The sequence below is a fragment of the Anolis carolinensis genome, chromosome 5 (genome assembly GCF_035594765.1).
Source record: "Anolis carolinensis isolate JA03-04 chromosome 5, rAnoCar3.1.pri, whole genome shotgun sequence".
NCBI lineage: Eukaryota > Metazoa > Chordata > Lepidosauria > Squamata > Dactyloidae > Anolis > Anolis carolinensis.
In genome coordinates, this window is record NC_085845.1 from 82,562,915 (window position 1) to 82,581,759 (window position 18,845).

General features: G+C 39.6%; 1 protein-coding gene across 2 annotated transcripts in view; it reads left to right on the forward strand.

The window, feature by feature from the left end:
• The first annotated feature begins 610 nt into the window (after positions 1–610).
• lrrk2 (leucine rich repeat kinase 2) overlaps positions 611–18,845 on the forward strand; it is a 123,508-nt gene continuing 105,273 nt past the window's right edge. Inside the window, exons 1-4 of one of the 2 annotated variants that reach the window (XM_062981694.1) lie at positions 611–1,070; positions 1,161–1,246; positions 7,973–8,082; positions 17,956–18,044. In XM_062981694.1, coding sequence (XP_062837764.1) covers positions 893–1,070; positions 1,161–1,246; positions 7,973–8,082; positions 17,956–18,044 — 463 coding nt within the window. In that variant the 5' untranslated portion in view covers positions 611–892. The remainder of the gene's footprint in view (positions 1,071–1,160; positions 1,247–7,972; positions 8,083–17,955; positions 18,045–18,845) is intronic. The other variant, XM_008111593.3, reaches the window with a different exon arrangement.

The window sequence follows — 18,845 nt, forward strand, 5'->3', positions numbered from 1 at the left end:
TGTGACTTGAAAGTTGGGTTGCTGACCTGAAGGCTGCCAGGTTCGAATCCAACCCGGGGAGAGTGTGGATGAGCTCCCTCTATCAGCTCCAGCTCCATGCGGGGACATGAGAGAAGCCTCCCCCCTAGGATGGTAAAAACATCAAAACATCCGGGAGTCCCCTGGGCAACTTTGCAGATGGCCAGTTCTCTCACACCAGAAGTGGCTTGCAGTTTCTCAAGTCACTCCTGATTCGAAAAAAAAAAAAAAGCGAGCTTCTACTGTATTTACATTTGTATGCTTTTGAAGGGCTAGGCTGGCAAGAGCTAGGACTAACAGCGGGAGCTCACCCCGTCCTGCAGATTTGAATGCTTTGCCTTAGAGGAAGAAGTTTTGGCAAGTGACCTTAAGGGACTTCTTCATCCTCCAGTCTGTTTTGTTTTTTGTTTTTCTTCTGCTTTCAAACTCGTGATCCTGAAAACCGAAACCTTGGGCTGCCCCTTTTCCAAGAGGGAGCGGAAAGCCCTGATTTGAGCCACACATTTAGAGTGTCCTTCCCCACCCCTTCCTCCCAGACAGACTTCCTTCCCTGGAGAGAGAGACGGGTGTGATATTCCCATATGGGAGGGCAAGGGGGTTTCTTTTCTAGGGGAGGAAGTTGCAGGGATTGGCACACGGAGCTGCGCGTCAAAGCCCCCGCCGGGATTTCGTCTCCCTCTAGCGCCACCTATGGCCGCGGCGCGCGTTGCACTCACCAAGCAGGGAAAGGAAAGTGAAGTAAAAGCGGGGGGAGAAGCGACTTCCAAACAACCCGCCGCTTCCTCTGCTGACTCAAAGCCGCGGCTGATGTGGCGGGAGGCGGCTTCAGGGCATCTTGGCCCTTAGTGGAAAACCTTTTTTTTTTTGGGCAGCCATGGCCACTGAGAGGGTGGGCGCTCGCCCTGACTGCGAGGAAGAGAAGGACGAGGAGAGGCGAGAAGCCACCTTGAGAAAACTCATCGTCCGCCTGAAGAACGTCCAGGAAGGGAAGCAGATCGAGACCCTGGTGCAGATCCTGCAGGACCTTTTCTCCCTCGCCTCGCTGCCAAGCGGTAAAAATTGGGGACTCCAAACATGGCAAGGGATCCCCCCCAATCTCTTTACATTCCTTCCTTCCTGATCTTTCCCCCTTCTTTCTTTAGGTGCCAGGTTATTCTGTGGCAAAAACATCCACGTGCCTTTGCTCCTGGTTTTGGTCTCCTACATGAGAGTGGCCAGTGTGCAACAGGTAAATATGAGTCTCTCCCTTTTGCTACTTCTCTGGCTGTATCCCAGGATCTGATCCCAGATTATCTGGCAGTTCAAATCAGATAATTTGGGATTGGTTCCTGGGATATAAGGGTAGTATAGATCTAGGCTCATTCTTCCCTGTCTGGATTTTGCAGGATCAAAGAGGTTCAAAAGTAGTAGAACAATATTATTGACAGATGAGGCTGGTCCACAATCTAAGGGCCCTTCTATAATAATAATACAGTAGAGTCTCGCTTATCCAATGTAAATGGGCCGGCAGAACGTTGGATAAGCAAATATCTTGGATAATAAGGAGAGTTTAAGAAAAAGCCTATTAAACATCAAATTAGGTTATGATTTTACAAATTAAGCACCAAAACATTGTGTTATACAACAAATTTGACAGAAAAAGTAGTTCAATATGCAGTAATGCTAAGTAGTAATTACTGTATTTACGAATTTAGCACCAAAATATCACGATTTATTGAAAACTTCGACTACAAAAATGCGTTGGATAATCCAGAACGTTGGATAAGCGAGTGTTGGATAAGTGAGACTCTACTGTAACTATAAGAACTTTATTTTTGTATCCCACCACCATCTCCCTGCAGGGACTTGGGGCGGCTAACATGGGGCCAAGCCCGATTTACCACAATGCAACAAGATACAGTAGAGTCTCACTTATCCAACACTCGCTTATCCAACGTTCTGGATTATCCAACACATTTTTGTAGTCAATGTTTTCAATACATCGTGATATTTTGGTGCTAAATTCGTAAATACAGTAATTACTACATAGCATTACTGAGTATTGAACTACATTTTCTGTCAAATTTGTTGCTAAACATGATGTTTTGGTGCTTCATTTGTAAAATCATAACCTAATTTGATGTGTAATAGGCTTTTCCTTAAACCCTCGTTATTATCCAACATATTCGCTTATCCAACGTTCTGCCGGCCCGTTTATGTTGGATAAGTGAGACTCTACTGTAAAAATACAATTCAAAACAAAAACAAGCATCACCAACATTAAAATTATACAAAATTTCACCATTTTAAACAATAGTCTAATAATAAATATGGTTTCTACGTAGCCATACAACCCAGAATATCAAGGCAGATAATGCACGATATCTGAGCCCACACTGCCCTATAATCCAGTTCAGCGTGGGTTTTATACAGCTGTGTGGACAAGGCCTTAAAAATGATTTTTCAGGGTACTTTCCTAACTCACAAGGATGGTGAGATGGCATCAGCTGCAAAAGAAAGGGAACCAACTTTTGGAAGGAGAAAAATAGTTCCAGATGATCCAAAAATGGTCCAGAGGATATTTCTGGCCCTGTCTATATTTCCATAACATTATGTTTGAACTTGCATTATATGGCCCATGTAGAGTGATATAATATAGTTTTTACTACCCCGAGTCTACAATGCAGATTCAAGAAGCATTGTATGGTAATGTAGATGGGGCCAGGGCTGTAGCGGGGAGGGGGGGGGGGCGTTGTTGAGGGTTCTAAATAAAATCCCACAATATATGCTTTGAGCTGGGTTATCTGAGTCCACACTGTCATATAATCCAGTTCAAAGCAGATAATGTGGGATTTTATTCAGCTGCGTGGAAGGGGCCTCAGCTGCTATGGGCCTTTCTTCACTGCCATATAATCCAGAATTTCAAGGCAGATATTCCACATTATCTGCTTTGAACCAGATTATCCAAGTCTACACTGCCAGATAATCCAGTTCAAAGCAGATAATCTTGATCTTCCCCAGCTGTGTAGAAGGGGCTTAAAACAAATAAAACAAACATTTAGTGAAAAATATTTCCAGATGGGGTCTTTCCTCCATCTAAAAATGGACTTTTTCAGGATACTTTTCCTAACTCTCAAGATTGAGAAAGTTGACATGGATCATTGAGGCCCCATCTGCACTGCCATATAAAATTCAGATTATCAGTTTTGATTTGGATTATGTGGCAGTGTAGACGCATAATCCAGTTCAAAGCAGATGAGGTGGATGATCTGCTTTGATTATTTGGATTATATAACAGTGTAGAAGGGGCCTTAGCCTAATAGGATAAAATGTAGTAGGAGAAAAATATAGTGCCAGATGAGGCCTATCTACAATCCAGACTTTTCAGGATGCTTTTAGCTCACAAATCAGCAACTGTTAAACTAAATGGAATAAAAAAGCGGTAGGGGAAAAATAGTTCCAGATGGGCACTATTCTCAATCCAAAAAATGAATTTTTTAGGATGCTTTTCCTAACCCTCTGAGATAGTGAGATGACATCAGATGCAAAGTGAAAGAGGAGAAAAAATGCGACAGGAGACAAATAGTTTCAGATGGGACCAAAAATGCTTATGTTTTCTGGAGGAGGGGCATGTCCGAACTGAATTTCCTTCCGATGTGTGTTTCTGGATAGACTTAAACTTCATTTCCAGAAACCTGTTGTCCCAGGAGTCATTCCTTTCAGTGTAAATGTGGGTTACTTGAAAAGGAGCACAATTCTCCTCCAAAATAAGTGGCTTGAGTGTTGCCCTTTGCTTTCGTTGACTTCCTCGTGCTCCAGAGAAGATTGTCTCCCTTTTCCTTGCTTTTTGCTTCTCTTTTCCTCGACAGTTCTGTGACAAGCGAACATTGAACTAGTTATTTTTATATCGGAAAAAGCTTTGATTGTGAACTTTGTGCTGCTATGGTCTACTTAAACATAGTGATTTCACAGTCCTGGGGGAATGATCTCAGTCTTAAAACAGCTGTGTTGTTTTGGTGTTTGCCTTCAAGTCATTTCTGACATATGGTGACTTATCCCAGGGTTTATTCCCATGGTGGAATTTATTCAGAGGGGGGTTATGATGAATTTAAAAACTCAATAGTTATAATTATACTTAATGTATTGTCAAATGCTTTCATGGCTGGAATCACTGGGTTGCTGTGAGTTTTCTAGGCTGTATGGCTATGCTCCAGAAGCTTTTGGAACATGACCATACAGCCCGAAAGACTCACAGCAACCCAATATTATACTTAGTTTGATATTCTTAACAGGCTGGTCCCCTTTGAAAACAAACACATGCAGTTTGGTTGAATGATACTTATTCAGCTTTATTTGAATCATATGGTGGATAGGAATTGTGCCAATTTCTCCATGTTGCAGTCTTAGCCAGCATAGTCAGTGTTGAAGATTGCTGGGATCTGCTGTTCAGCAACATCTGGAGGACCACTTAAATCCCTCTACACTGCCATATAATCCAGATTATCAAATCAAATAATCCATAACTGGATGATATGAGTCTACACTGCCATATAATCCAGTTCAAAGCAGATAATCTGGATTTTATATGGCAGTGTAGAAGGGGCCATAGTTCTCCCTGATGTACGTAATTACCTTGCCACTGGAATACGAAGTTGCCATGCTTTTCAAGTACAATCATGCATATGACTCCTAAGAAGCCAACACATGCAGGTATTTCCTCAAGAGAGCCTCTTGATCCACTGATTTCAATATTTTCTATTTGAAGAACACATTTATGTAACCTATTGTGCAACGAGCAAAGAATATCACCTCTCAAGCCGTTTTAAACTGTTGGAAGGCAAACTGTCTGCTTCAAAACAGCATTTACATGGGCATGTCGTTGAGCATAATACAGTGAAGTGTGTTGTAGACAGATAAAAACAAGTGTTCATCCAGAGTTCTGTGGATGTTTTGCTAGTTCTTCTTGTGACTCTGAAAATCTCTTCGTTGTTCTGTCACGCCCTCAGGATTTCAACTGGATAGAAAGAAAACTCTTCTGCTAACTATAATTCGCTGTATGGATTTGATTTTTCTGTACTGTCAAGGCTCCTTGTGGAGAGAAAAAGTGGGGTATAGGTAAAATAATAATAATAATAATAATAATAATAATAATAATAATAATCACAGTTGTGGAAAAGAACAAGGTTTGGATCATTGATGTTGCCATCCCAGGTGACAGTCGCATTGATGAAAAACAACAGGAAAAACTCAGCCGCTATCAGGACCTCAAGATTGAATTTCAAAGACTCTGGCAGAAACCAGTGCAGGTGGTCCCGGTGGTGATGGGCACACTGGGTGCCGTGCCAAAAGATCTCAGCCGGCATTTGGAAACAATAGACATTGACAAAATTACGATCTGCCAACTGCAAAAGGCCACCCTGCTGGGATCTGCACGCATCATCCGAAAATACATCACACAGTCCTAGACACTTGGGAAGTGTTCGACTTGTGGTTTTGTGAAACGAAATCCAGCATATATATCTTGTTTGCTGTGTCATACAACGTTGTTGTGTCAATAATAATAATAATAAAGCGTGAGGTTTGTCTAAATCCAGTTGTTAAACCCCACAAAAGCAGACCTGTTGAAGCAATGCCATTTACGTAAGTGTCTTATCATTCAGCAGTTAATTCAGGCTCCTTCCACACAGATGTACAGGGCGTTTGAAAAAGAACTCCCTAGTTTTAATATAATTTACATTAAAACTAGGGAGTTCTTTTTCAAACACCCCGTATAAAATTGGACTGGATTATATGGCAATATGGGCTCAGATAACCCAGTTCAAAGCAGATATTGTGGATTATCTGTCTTGATATGGGTTATATGTCTGTGTGGAAGTGCCCTACACTGCTATATAAAATCCAGATTATATGCTTTGAACTGGATTATATGGCAGTGCAGATTCCTATAATCCAGTTTAGACCAGATAATGTGGATTATCCACTTTGATAATCTGGATTATATGGCAGTGTAGAAGGTGCCTCTGTGGATCCAATCGAGTTGCAATGTGCAACCAGATTTAGACAAAGGCGAATATCTTGAACTGCAGTCATCTTTCTGATGCCACCAATCCTACCCTTTTTTTGATGCACGCAATGTTGAATTGAGACTTGTGATACTGAATGAATCAATTGGAAGAGTTAATTTCATGGGGTCTTGAAGGACTGTGAACCAGGAAACATCTGAACAATGCACTGATAAAAAAATAAACAGTACAAAAATAGCATGTCAAGGAATATTATCATTTTTTGATGTTGTGGGGTTTTTTATGTTCAGGAGTTTCAGTTGTTTAAATTGGAAGCAATCCAACGTGCAAATGGCTAGCTGTAGTTTGGAAGTGGTTGATACCAGGAGAAGCTTTGTCACTTGATTCTACTGATTGTCTCTTGTGCGTTTTTGGCATCTATCACATCACATTTCTAGCGTCATTCACTGTTTTTTCTCATTCTCACTATGGCTGGATCTACTCCATCCTATATCCCAGGATCTGATCCCAGATTATGTGCTTATCCCAGATTTTCTTGCAGTGGAGACTCATATAATCCAGTTTAAAGCAGATAATCTGGGATCAGATCTTGGGATATAGGGCAGTGTGAAAGAGGCCTAAGTCTGTTCCTTCATTTGATTCAGAGTTGCAGCAAAGCATAATATGCCAAGACCACTTTAACTTTCCCTATATTTCAGACTGCAGTTCACATTGATTCAAATTCAAATCTCCTTCCATGCTGGGCAGGGCTGATGGGAGAGATAGCCCAAAACATCTTACATTTTGCAATAAGTAAGCTAGAGACACTTTGGCCAATGGGGATATTAATGTTTGAGTCAGATACAGAAGCCACCCAAGGAGAAAAAAAAGTGTATTCATTTCTGTCACTAGTTAATTAGTTGTTCCTAAATGGATGCGCTTTCCTACCATAATCATATTGTCACTTCTAGATCTAGTGTAGGAAGATCCGTCCATTTAAACTGTGTACCATTCACAAATGCTTGTAAATTTGCAATGTATTTTGCTATGTACATAGAATATTTTTTAAAACTGGGTGGTGTCAAGTTGTGGACTCAACAGTGCTGTGGTAATGCATGAATATGGTAGGAGTTCGCAGTGTTTTCCCTACTGTGTTAGATGTATATTCTCTGCCATTTCTCATGTTGATTTTTTTTAGTATACAAGAGTTGCTAATATTGGGAAATCCCTAGGCCTGTTTGTGAATCGTGTCTCTGATAGGTCATGTTACTGAATTGTTGTTGCAATAGATGCCAAAACTGTTTCTGTGACTGCCAATCTGAATATGAATTTGGAGTCAGAATATAAAGGTCTTAGGATATGAGTATATTCACATGTGTTAGTTTGTGTTTGAAATGTGTATGAAAATATCTATTTGCATGAGTGGGTGTGTGAATAATACTTGTGAATGAATACAGAAACTAAGCGCCAACTGGTGCTCTATTTCAGCATAGAAATTAGGCCATCAATTTGACTAGTATAATAATGTGTCCTGGAAATTAGTTACAGTTATGGGATATACCACCAGAGCCCCTGGTGGCGCAGCGGATTAAACCACTGAGCTGCTGAACTTGCTGACTGAAAGATTGGCAGTTCGAATCCGGGGAGCAGGGTGAGCTCCTGCTGTTAGCCCAAGCTTCTGCCAACCTAGCAGTCCGAAAACATGCAAATGTGGGTAGATCAATAGGTACCACTCTGGCGGGAAGGTTACAGTGCTCCATGCAGTCATGCTGGTCACATGACCCTGGAGGTGCCTATGGACAACGCGGGCCCTTCGGCTTAGAAATGGAGATGAACACCAACCCACAGAGTTGGACACGACTAGACTTAACGTCAGGGGAAAGCCTTACCTTGCCATAAAATCTTGCCAAAAATCTTAGGATTGGATATTATGTGCTCTCAAAACTAATTGTGATTTTATTGTGGCTTTTAAGGTGGGCTGGTCACTTCTTTGCAAACTTGTGGAAATTTGCCCAGACATTCTTCAGAAGTTAGCAGCTCCTCAAGGTGTTGGAAAAGATTGGGATGTGCTTGGTGTTCATCAGTAAGTATATTCATGTCATTAAAAACACACTGTGCTGAGTTCAATTACTGTACTGGAAAAAACCTCTCTCCTTTCTCCCATCTCTCCTGTTTCAGTTGCTCAACAGTTCAAATGATGATTACTTCTATTAATACATTTGGGCCAAAGATTGCAACGCAGTATGAAGCCTGCTCATTCAGTTATATACAGTAATCATCATCATAAAGCTTAATACAATATACAGATATTTCTTTTCTGTCTAAGCATATTGGCCTTATTCTCCAAATTTGGATCCTTAGCAGGTGCATGCCTTTAGTCTTTGACTTTTACTTTTACATCTTGGTGTGTGCTGTGTGTATTGGGATCCCTCTCTGCTTGTATGTAAGGAGAGATTTAATTCCTCGAGATTCCCCTCTCTTTTGAACCCTAGAAGAAATGGAATTTAGAGTAGTTTGGACACAGTTCTTTATTAAGAAATGTAGTTATTATTTTTGTAAAGAAACCTTTCGTATTTTTAAAGACACAACTCTGCATGTTTGCCTTCTAAACTCTAAATTCTTCACAGCCACATGGCACTTCACACTCTGCTTACTGTGAGCTGAATGCTCCATTATAAGTATCCTGCTTTTGCCTATTTTGGATGCGTTGCTGTTTTTGGGTAATTTCTCCTAACACCTGAGAAAATCCTAACAAAATTTTCATGTGCTAGAGCTTATATCCACTTTTTCATATGTTGGAAAAGATTTCTAAAAAAATGGACATACATTATTCTAACAAGAAGTGAATAATACATCTTCATATAGTCATGGGTATTGTGAGCAGTTTCTCCCTGGTATTGTTCTCTAAGTAGGATATGATAGAGATATTTCAATAACTAACTAAATAACTTGAGACAAATATATATTTTAAGGACATTTGTTTAACTAGGCACATACTTTTTTCCCTTTTTAAAGTCTAGGAAATAATAATCTTATATCTCCTCCTCCAATTGTACAGAAGGAAATCCAGAGGTTGGGGATGCTTTTTTTGTTTGCCTAGCCAATATATAGTCTGCTGGAATTTTTGTCCAAAAAGTAGCATGTTATTTTTACATTTGTTCTGTTTTTATCTCATATAATATGGATATATTAGAGATACTTGACAACTTTAAGATAAATGACTGTATCAATAAAACATAGCAGAGCAGCAGTGCACTATCATCTTAAGATCAATCATCTTGATATTTTAATCCCTTCATAGGGAACTGTAACTTCTGATGTAGAAATAGCTCTAATTCATATACACTATCATCGTAGTACTGATTTTATAGTAAGTGATAACATTATCCTAACATTTCCTGGTTGATTCTGACTGCTGAGAAATATTTCAACACCTATTACACTACAGCACTTTAGGGAAGTAGGGGAGGTGTATTTCACTTCCCTCTTTATACAACTTTACAGAAGGTTGAGCAAATGCCAGGGCAGCTTCCTCATTTTGTTTTATTATAGGATGGCAAACTTTTTGCTTTCCAGTTGTTTTGACCTACAACTCCAACCACCCCAAGACCAACATGGACAGTTGCAAGGCTGTAAGGGATGGCGTTCCACTGAAATGTTAATCCAAATGGCCAATTTCTGCTCCTTTCCTCTAGCATTTTAGTGCTTGCTTCTTGCGCTCATTGTTTGTAGTTGACTGTCCACATCAGTTGTTCCTTCTCTCAGAGCAAAGCTACTCTGTTCCACTTGTTGGCGTGTTTCAAAATATTTGTTTCTTCCTGAATATGGAGCTTTGTGGAGCTGCACTTCCACTTGCAAGATGTTTGCCTTACACCGTGGGAAAAAGGTGCTTCATGATTCGGAGATCTTCTGGAGACATGCAAGGCATTTTTCAAGAAGCTCTTCCTTCATGTCCATTTTCTAAATCAAATTGATTGTGAGTGGAAGCTTCTCTGTTACATACAATCCTGATTTTGGACTGAGGTTAAATTATTTAAAAACCAGGAAGTAAGAGCCAGCATGGTATAGTGATTTGAGCAGGATTTGATTTCCCATACTGCCATGGAAAGCCACAATATGACTTTGAGTGAATTAGGGGGCTCATATACATTGGCACCTAGATCCTAGGCTGCAATGCATTTGCAACTTCTGAACCACAGCAGTGACATGAGTGGAATCTCAACTTTTCAACTGGGCCAAATCCGATTTGGCATTGCCGGTCACTCTTACCTTTTTTGTCATTTGTAGCTGCAGTGGCAGCCACAAAACTCCAGAGAGTTCCTGCCTGTTATGAGGCACTTTTGCTGAAGTCTCTGCTGAATTCATTAATAATAATAATAATTTTATTTCTTACCCGCCTATTTCTTACCCATGGCTAGAGGCAGGTTACAACATTGGGCCCTTCTCTACATGCCCAAAAACCCAGAAGTAACCGGGATAAAAGGTGTGGGGGGTAAAGATGTTTAGCAAAAGTGCGGGCGGAATAGGGTTAACATATGTATTTTAAAAATGCACTTAAAAGACCATTTCCACCCCAAAAATGTGCACTTTCGCATGACTGCAGTTATGCAAAACATATGACTTCCTTCCCATCTCAAATTGTGGACTGTTCTAGCACATGTGTGTGATTTAAAAGCCCGAAACAGCTCATCGGGCTGTCAAAACATGGAGCCAAGGACACACAGGTGTCTAATCAAAAGCACAATTAATAATAATAATAATAATAATAATAATAATAATAATAACTTTATTTATACCCCGCCACCATCTCCCCAACGGGGACTCGGGGCGGCTTACATGGGGCCATGCCCAGAGCAAAACAATATAACAAAATATAAATACAACATAACATAGAGCTATTAAACAATACAATAAGTAATAATATACAATAAGTAATTGAAAGCAATTAGAACTCTCTGCCACCATTCCTTTATTTAGATCTTTATAATACTAAACAGAGCTTGAATTAACTGTTGAGTGAAAAGAGAAAATGAAAAATCTGCTTGTGTTTAGATTTGGATTTCCGCATGTGCACATATGAGGTCCAGCGCATCTTGGAGACATTTTTTAAAAACTTCCTCCAGATGTCACTTGTCCTCCCTCAGGCCTGTTTTGCTCCAAAAACAGCCTTACAACACAGGCACAAGTAACCAAAAAAACTTTACTTCAGCAAAATAAAAATAATAATGCAAATAGCTGTAAAGGTAACAGAAGGTAATGTTCAAAAGCAATGCAAGGTCTTACAGCAGATGTGAAACAAAAGTCTTTGACAACAAATCTTCATAGCAGACAGAAGCAAGAGTCTTTGGCAAAAAAGGTTTACAATATACAGGAACAAGAATCTGTGGCAAGACATCTTTTGCAAAGCCAACACTGTAGCTGTAGCACAGAGAACACAAACACACCAAGCAGGCCCGTAGCCAGGATATTGATTCAGGCGGGGCTGGGATTTTGATTCGGGGGGGGGGGGGGTGAGTCTGGGTGAGAGAGGATCTACCCTAGCAAACCTTTTGTATCGTTATCCCAATACCCCCATGCATATGAGATATATTGAGCATGGTGATCAGATCATGATATGAATAAACATAACAGTTTTAATAATAAATGTAGGGCCTTCTCGCGGACCACCCCTCAACCCCCCCCCTCCAGCTACATGCCTGACACCAAGTAGGTCAGTTGCTGCCAGCACTGACTACTAGCTTTGTTGTAATCTATAGCCCTGAGTTCCCAGCACAGGTCTGAGGTCTGATTCCTCAGCATTTTTGCTGTGATTCTAGCTAACCTTCTCCTTTCTTCTTTTGCCCTTTGCCGTTCTTAAAAAGAAGGGACTTGTAGTATATCTTCCTCACCTTCTCCTTCCTCCTCAGCACTTGGCCCCAAACCCCCAAGTGCTACTTCTTCAGCCTCCTGTTCTACCTTCTCCTCAGAAGCAGAAGAGTAACAACACCCTACATCTTGGTTCACTTCAAAAGAAGGTGTGAGGATGGCAGGGGAGCATTTTCTGGGATTGACAGATCTGTGTGTGGACTTGCTGTCAGGACCCGGGTTTTTTTTTGCCCCCGTTTTTAAATCGGCATTTTGGGCTGTCTGGGCCCGCCCACAGTTAAAGCACATAATCATTGTAAACATTTTATAAAATATACATATTAAAATGTATTTCTATAAAATACACATATTGAAATGTGTTTCTATAAAATACATACAGTATTAAAATACACAGATTAAAGAATCAAACACAGGACACAAGTTTAAAATTAATTATTAAAACTGGCTGGGTAGGCCTGCTAGAAGAGATAGGTCTTCTGATAGGTTTTAAATTCTGACAGCTCATTAAGCTGTCGGATCTCTTCTGACAGGTCAGTTCCATAGTCTTAGGGTAGCCAATGAAAAGGTCCTCTGGGTGACAGTTGCCAGTCAGGTTCTGACTGGTTAGAATGGTTAGAGTAAGTGTCCCCCAGAGGACCTCAGTGTTCGAGGTGAATTGTACACGAGAAGCCCCTTTGTTGACAGATGGGCCTGTGACTTATTGAGGGTCCTGGAAAGACCCCTTCTTAAACTACCTGCCCCTGTCTAGCCACAACATAACATACTCAGATTTGATGTGACAGGTTTGGAAGAGATCTGTCTCATCGCATCATAACTTATTTATACAGGTTGAATGCTAGATTAATGAAGACACCCCTTGGGGAAATCCCACTCTGGTATGTGAAACTGTTTCCATGTGCTTTGAATTTTGGCCGAAAGTGTGTCAATGTGCTGTTTAATGACACCAGGTGTCTGAGCAGGTGATGATTTCGGCCCCTGGAGTACCCAGTGCAAAATAATTAATATACTGGCAACTTAACAAGTTATCAAGATTAATCAGTGTGTTTGAGGCATATTTTTTTCTAAATGGCAGACACCTCTTTAGCAGTGGTTATGTGACTCTTTCCACTGTCATTGCAATGCAGTATCTGAGAAAAGGAGGGTACTCTTACTGAACTCAAACATGAATAATGTAATCGCCAGACAGTACTTATGCTATCTGTGTTATACGTCAGTACTTCTTATGCAATCAGTGGTGGGAGACAGGTAGGATTATTTCCCAGTGTACCAGGGAACAACAACCATTGTTCTTTCTGTCCTGCACATTCACTATGGGTCAGTAGCCTACAGCTCATGGACCTACACTGATAGATGGACCACAATAGAATTGAAATAGGTGCTTTCAAATTTGCTGTATTTCACTAGTATAGACTGGTGAACTGTCATTTCAAGAACATCCTTCGGTACATTAACCACTCTTAGTTAGTATGGGAACTAAGAGGATTACGGATAAATCAGTTGATACTGAGTAAAGTTTCCTTTCTTATGGCCTACTGCCTCCCTGAGAATTCTACTATATATAGCTGGTACAAAAATTTTTTCAGGTGGTACATAACGCCGGAAAAATTAGCAAAAATCAATAAAAACAAGAATGGAGATAAGTGTTGGAAATGTAAGAAAGAGAAGGGAAATTTCTTTCATATGTGGTGGGGATGTAAGAAGGTAAAAAGGTTTTGGAAAATAATACAGAAGGAAATGGAGATCATATTACAAACAAAACTAACCCTAAAACCGGAATATTTTCTACTAGGGCTAACGGACTTTTTCACGGATACAAACAATGAAAAATTGTTTATATATATGACAAGTGCAGCCAGAATCACGATTGCAAAACTCTGGAAAACAGCAGAAACGCCGTCATTAGAACAATGGCTTTTGAAACTGATGGATATAAAAAATATGGATACATTAACACAGATAATTTCAGTAAAAACAGACACAAAAACAGATTGGGATAAATTAAGTAAATATCTCAAGGAAAAAGAAAAGAAAACTGGAAACATAGAAGCAGAAACTGTTATGACACTCTCAGGTTCTTAGAAAAAGGTTCGGGAAAGAATTTGGAAAAGTAAGAATAAAAATGTTGAGCAGGGGATCTGGAAGGGAATCCAGAGAGAGGAGGGAGGGTCGAGGGAAATCAGGGTTTTATATATTCCCCCTCACCCCCTTTTTTTTTTCTCTTTCCCAATTATTGTTTGTCCGTTATTATTTTACTTTGTCCTCTTTGTATTATTCTACTTTGTAATCACATGCGACTCTCCTCTTTTATTGTATCACTATAACTATAAATAAAAGTCAAAACAACGAGAATTCTACTATATAGTACAGTGTTGGGCGAATTGTAATACATGGGCTTCATAGGACCTCCAAAGCCATTTTTGGGGTAACCTTCTCTTCTTCCCCAATACCAAGTATTTTTCAACTGACAAAGTTAAGTAATCTGCTCCTAAAGGCTTCTAAATAATGATCTTGGTTAGAAATGGGACATAGAGCCCCACTCACCAACCCCGCTTGAAACATTAAATCGGATGTGGATCGGAAACAACTTCTGGATTTTATGATGTGGCATTTAGGGCCCAATGAGCTACACAAGAGGTCATTCAGGCCAGAACATTGATCCCTGCACTTGCCAAAGGTAGCTACCTCTGTTCTAGACCATATTTTAGTACAAGAATATCTATAGAGTATATATTTCTGAGTAAGGAAAATGTTATTACTCTACAACATTTTCTTGTGTTTATCCATTTTGTATTTCATTACATTTATATATATTTATTTATTACAGTTGATGACCAGCAACAGAAAATGTACAAGCATCAGAATAGCGTAGAAACGTATACAATTAGATATTAAGAAACACAGTGAAGAACAAGGTTAAAACACAGTATTGAATATGGTAGTTAAAACGGTATAAAACATTTATATGCTAAAATGACAAAGGTAAATGCTGAAGTAAATATTAAAACCTTCTAAAACTGTGGCAACATCTTGCACCGACAAGCTATCGCTGCTGCACAAAAGCTAGCAACTGTGGCAGTAATTTTGGGGTCTTGGTCTGCCAAAAGATAATCAACATAAAACCTTACAGATCTCCCTGGTAAACTTTCTAAAATTGGATTTATAAAATGTTTACGAAGGTCTCGGTAAAAAGAGCAGTACAAGATATGCTCCACAGTTTCCACTGCCTCAGCCTCACAGGGACATAGGCGTTCATTGTATGGTACAATAGAGTCTCATTTATCCAAGATAAACGGGCCAGCAGAACGTTGGATAAGTGAATATGTTGGATAATAAGGAGAGATTAAGGAAAAGCCTATTAAACATTAAATTAGGTTATGATTTTACAAATTAAGCACCAAAACATCATGTTATACAACAAATTTGACAGAAAAAGTAGTTCAGTACACAGTAATGCTATGTAGTAATTACTGTATTTATGAATTTAGCACCAAAATATCATGATGTATTGAAAACATTGACTACAAAAGTGCGTTGGATAATCCGGAATGTTGGATAAGTGAGTGTTGGATAAGTGAGACTCTACTGTACTTTGTTATATCTGCCCTCAAGTACAGCTGAAGGGAGTACATCGAACTTAGCCAAAGAGAAGGCCTTCCTATGTTTTGGGATAATAAGGTTATCTAAGTACTCTGCGGGAAGAAGTGCCCATTACATTTATACCTTACTATTCCTCCAAGAATGATGATGACATTTTTCTTTCCTCATTTAATTTTCAGAACAATCTTGTGAAGTGGGTTAGAGTGAGAGACAATGTGCTTTGAGGCCAGAGGCTAAGTGGAGGTTTAAAGTTATCTTTCTTCAGTCATAGAGTAACAAGTGGTTATACCACTCTAGCGTTTCATCATTATATGATTGATATCCTGATACATAGGGAAGTGTGAGGGCTTGAAGAACTTCTGAGAGCCAAATTAAATGTGTCTTGGGAAATCTCTGGTCAGATTTCTCTGAAGCTTTCTTTGGTCAGAATTAGCCACTCGCTTGGATCAGGGCCACAGTGCTCAGCAAGGGCCCTTCCACACAACAATATAACCCAGAATATCAAGGCAGAAAATACAACAATATCTGGGTTATCTGAATCCACACTTCCATATATTCCAGTTCAAAGCAGATAATGTGGGATTTTATTCAGCTGTGTGGAAGGGGCCCTGAACACCCAGAACTCTGTTAGTGGACTTTAATAATAATAATAATAATAATAATAATAATAATAATAATAATAATAATAATAATAATCTAACTGCAAAAGGCCACCCTACTGGGATCTGCACGCATCATCCAAAAATACATCACACAGTCCTAGACACTTGGGAAGTGTTCGACTTGTGGTTTTGTGAAACGAAATCCAGCATATATATCTTGTTTGCTGTGTCATACAATAATAATAATAATAATAATAATAATAATAATAATAATAATAATAATCCTTTATTTATATATCGCTCCATCTGAGAGGACTCAGGGCGGTTTCCAACATGTACAAAACAGTCAGTTGTCAAAACAACATACAATGACATGAACGAACAAACATAATAAAAACAATATCATAAAACAGCAGTAAAAACAGTTCAATCTAAAATGAAAACACTTACAGTACCAATCAACATGAAGGAGTCCAATACAGTGGCACAAACTAAAGCTAGCAGCATTTTGAAGAGTTCCTAACTCAGACTCTTAAAATGAATTACATAGCTCTGTTCTTATTATTTGAAAACCAAGTTGTGCTTACCCAGACAAATTTAAAATAATTACTACAGTAGAGAGAATAAACATGTGGTGGTAGTGTTACAGGTGAAAAGTGAAAGAAGAAAGTGCAAAAGCTGGGTTGCAGTTAAACATCAAGAAAACCAAGATTATGGCAACCAGTCTGATTGATAACTGGCAAATAGAGGGAGAAAACGTGGAGGCAGTGACAGACTTTGTATTTCTGCAGATTACTGCAGGCACAGACTGCAGCCAGGAAATCAGAAGACATTTACTTCTTGGGAAGAGAGCAATGACCAACTTCGATAAAATAGTGAAGAGAAGAGACATCACACTAACAATGAAGGTCCGCATAGTTAAAGCAATGGTATTCTCCATAGTGAATTATGGATAATAAAAATATAACTTTATTTTTGTATCCTGCCACCATCTCCCCTAGGGGACTCGGGGCAGCTCACATGGGATGAAGCCCAACAACACAGTTAAAATAAAATTACATAAAAATGCAATTCACAGTATAAAAGCAGGATAAAACAACAGTATTATAACAACAAATAAAGACATCAACCAGTGATAGCTGGATGCGAGAGCTGGACCATAAGGAAGGCTGAGCAAAGGAAGATAGATGCTTTTCAACTGTGGTATTGGAGGAAAATTCTGAGAGTGCCTTGGACTGCAAGGAGATCCAACCAGTCCATACTCCAGGAAATAAAGCTCGTCTGCTCACTGGAGGGAAGGATATTAGAGGCAAAGATTAAGTACTTTGGCCACATCATGAGAAGACAGGAAAGCTTGGAGAAGAGAATGATCCTGGGGAAAATGGAAGGAAAAAGGAAGAGGGGCCGACCAAGGGCAAGATGGATGGATGGTATCCTTGAAGTGACTGGCTTGACCCTGAAGGAACTGGGGATGGCGACGGCCAACAGGAAGCTCTGGCATGGGCTGGTCCATGAGGTCACAAAGAGTTGGAAGCGATTGAACGAATAAACAACAGTGTTACAGCACTGTGGCATTATTAAGGTTCATGAAAGGCCAAAAGAGTGGTATAAAGGCCAAATTAGATGACAGTAGCCAGATTTAGTTGGCGAGATCCATTTGAATACCCATCTATATCTTGTTTATTCAGACTTCTGTTTGTGTGTGTGAATGTGCTGCTGGGGATACTAATAGCTATATACAACTGGAATTCAAATACCCATGCATGCTGTTAGGCTTTGTATACTATGCAGTAAAAAATACATTTGCTTCTATGTTTTGTCAAGTCATTGCCTTTATGAAACAACATTGTGGGTTTTGGATTGACATCGTGTTTGTTTGTTTTTTACTTTAGGCACATTCTTAAGATGCTTAAGATCCACAATGCAAATGTACTTCTTTCAACAGTTGGCCTCAAAGCATTAAATCTGCTTCTTTCTTCAGGTAATGGCTTTATCTAAGTATAATGGTTTCTTAGGACTGGATAATGTACACAATATTGCGAGAATGTGTGGTGTGTCGATGGATTTACATTTTTTCTGAACCCTTTAGCAACATGAAATTGTTTTAATTGATGGATAGGCAAATGTGACTTTTTGCACCTTTGCCATGAACAGGCTAATGAGCAATTGTTCTGTTTTCTTAAAAAGTCCTTGTGCAATAGTTTCATGTAGTCCAAAGGTGTTATCACACTGCCCTGTTATGCTGTCAAAGCAATGCGTTATTCTCACTTCTGCCTTAGCCTTATTGCATGGTGTAGTTGCTCTCCAGGCATTGATGTATTACAAAAATAAAAAAATAAAAAATGTGTTTTGTTCACACTGGAAATCATCGAGTAATGATCTCCTTTTCCTGACAAGTTCAGTAAATTCAGGGTGCAGATATCTTAGCAATTTCTTTTGTGAATGAACTATTAGTGGTATGTTGGGGGGGGGGGGGTGTGGCCACAGTATCTCTCTCGCAAGGATTCTCAAGGAATGCCAGATTGCTCACAGTGCTCAGATAGGGAAGATTACTTCTCTCTTCCCTCTTCTTCAGGGAGATAGAACAAGTTATTATTATCATCATTATTATTATATTATACTAGCCGTGCCCAGCCACGTGTTGCTGTGGCGGGGTTTATATCTCTGTGGAATAATGTCCAGGGTGGGAGAAAGAACTCTTGTCTGTTGGAGGCAAGTATGAATGCTGCAATTAGTCACCTTGATTAGCATTTTATGGCCTTGGAGCTTCAAAGCCTGGCTG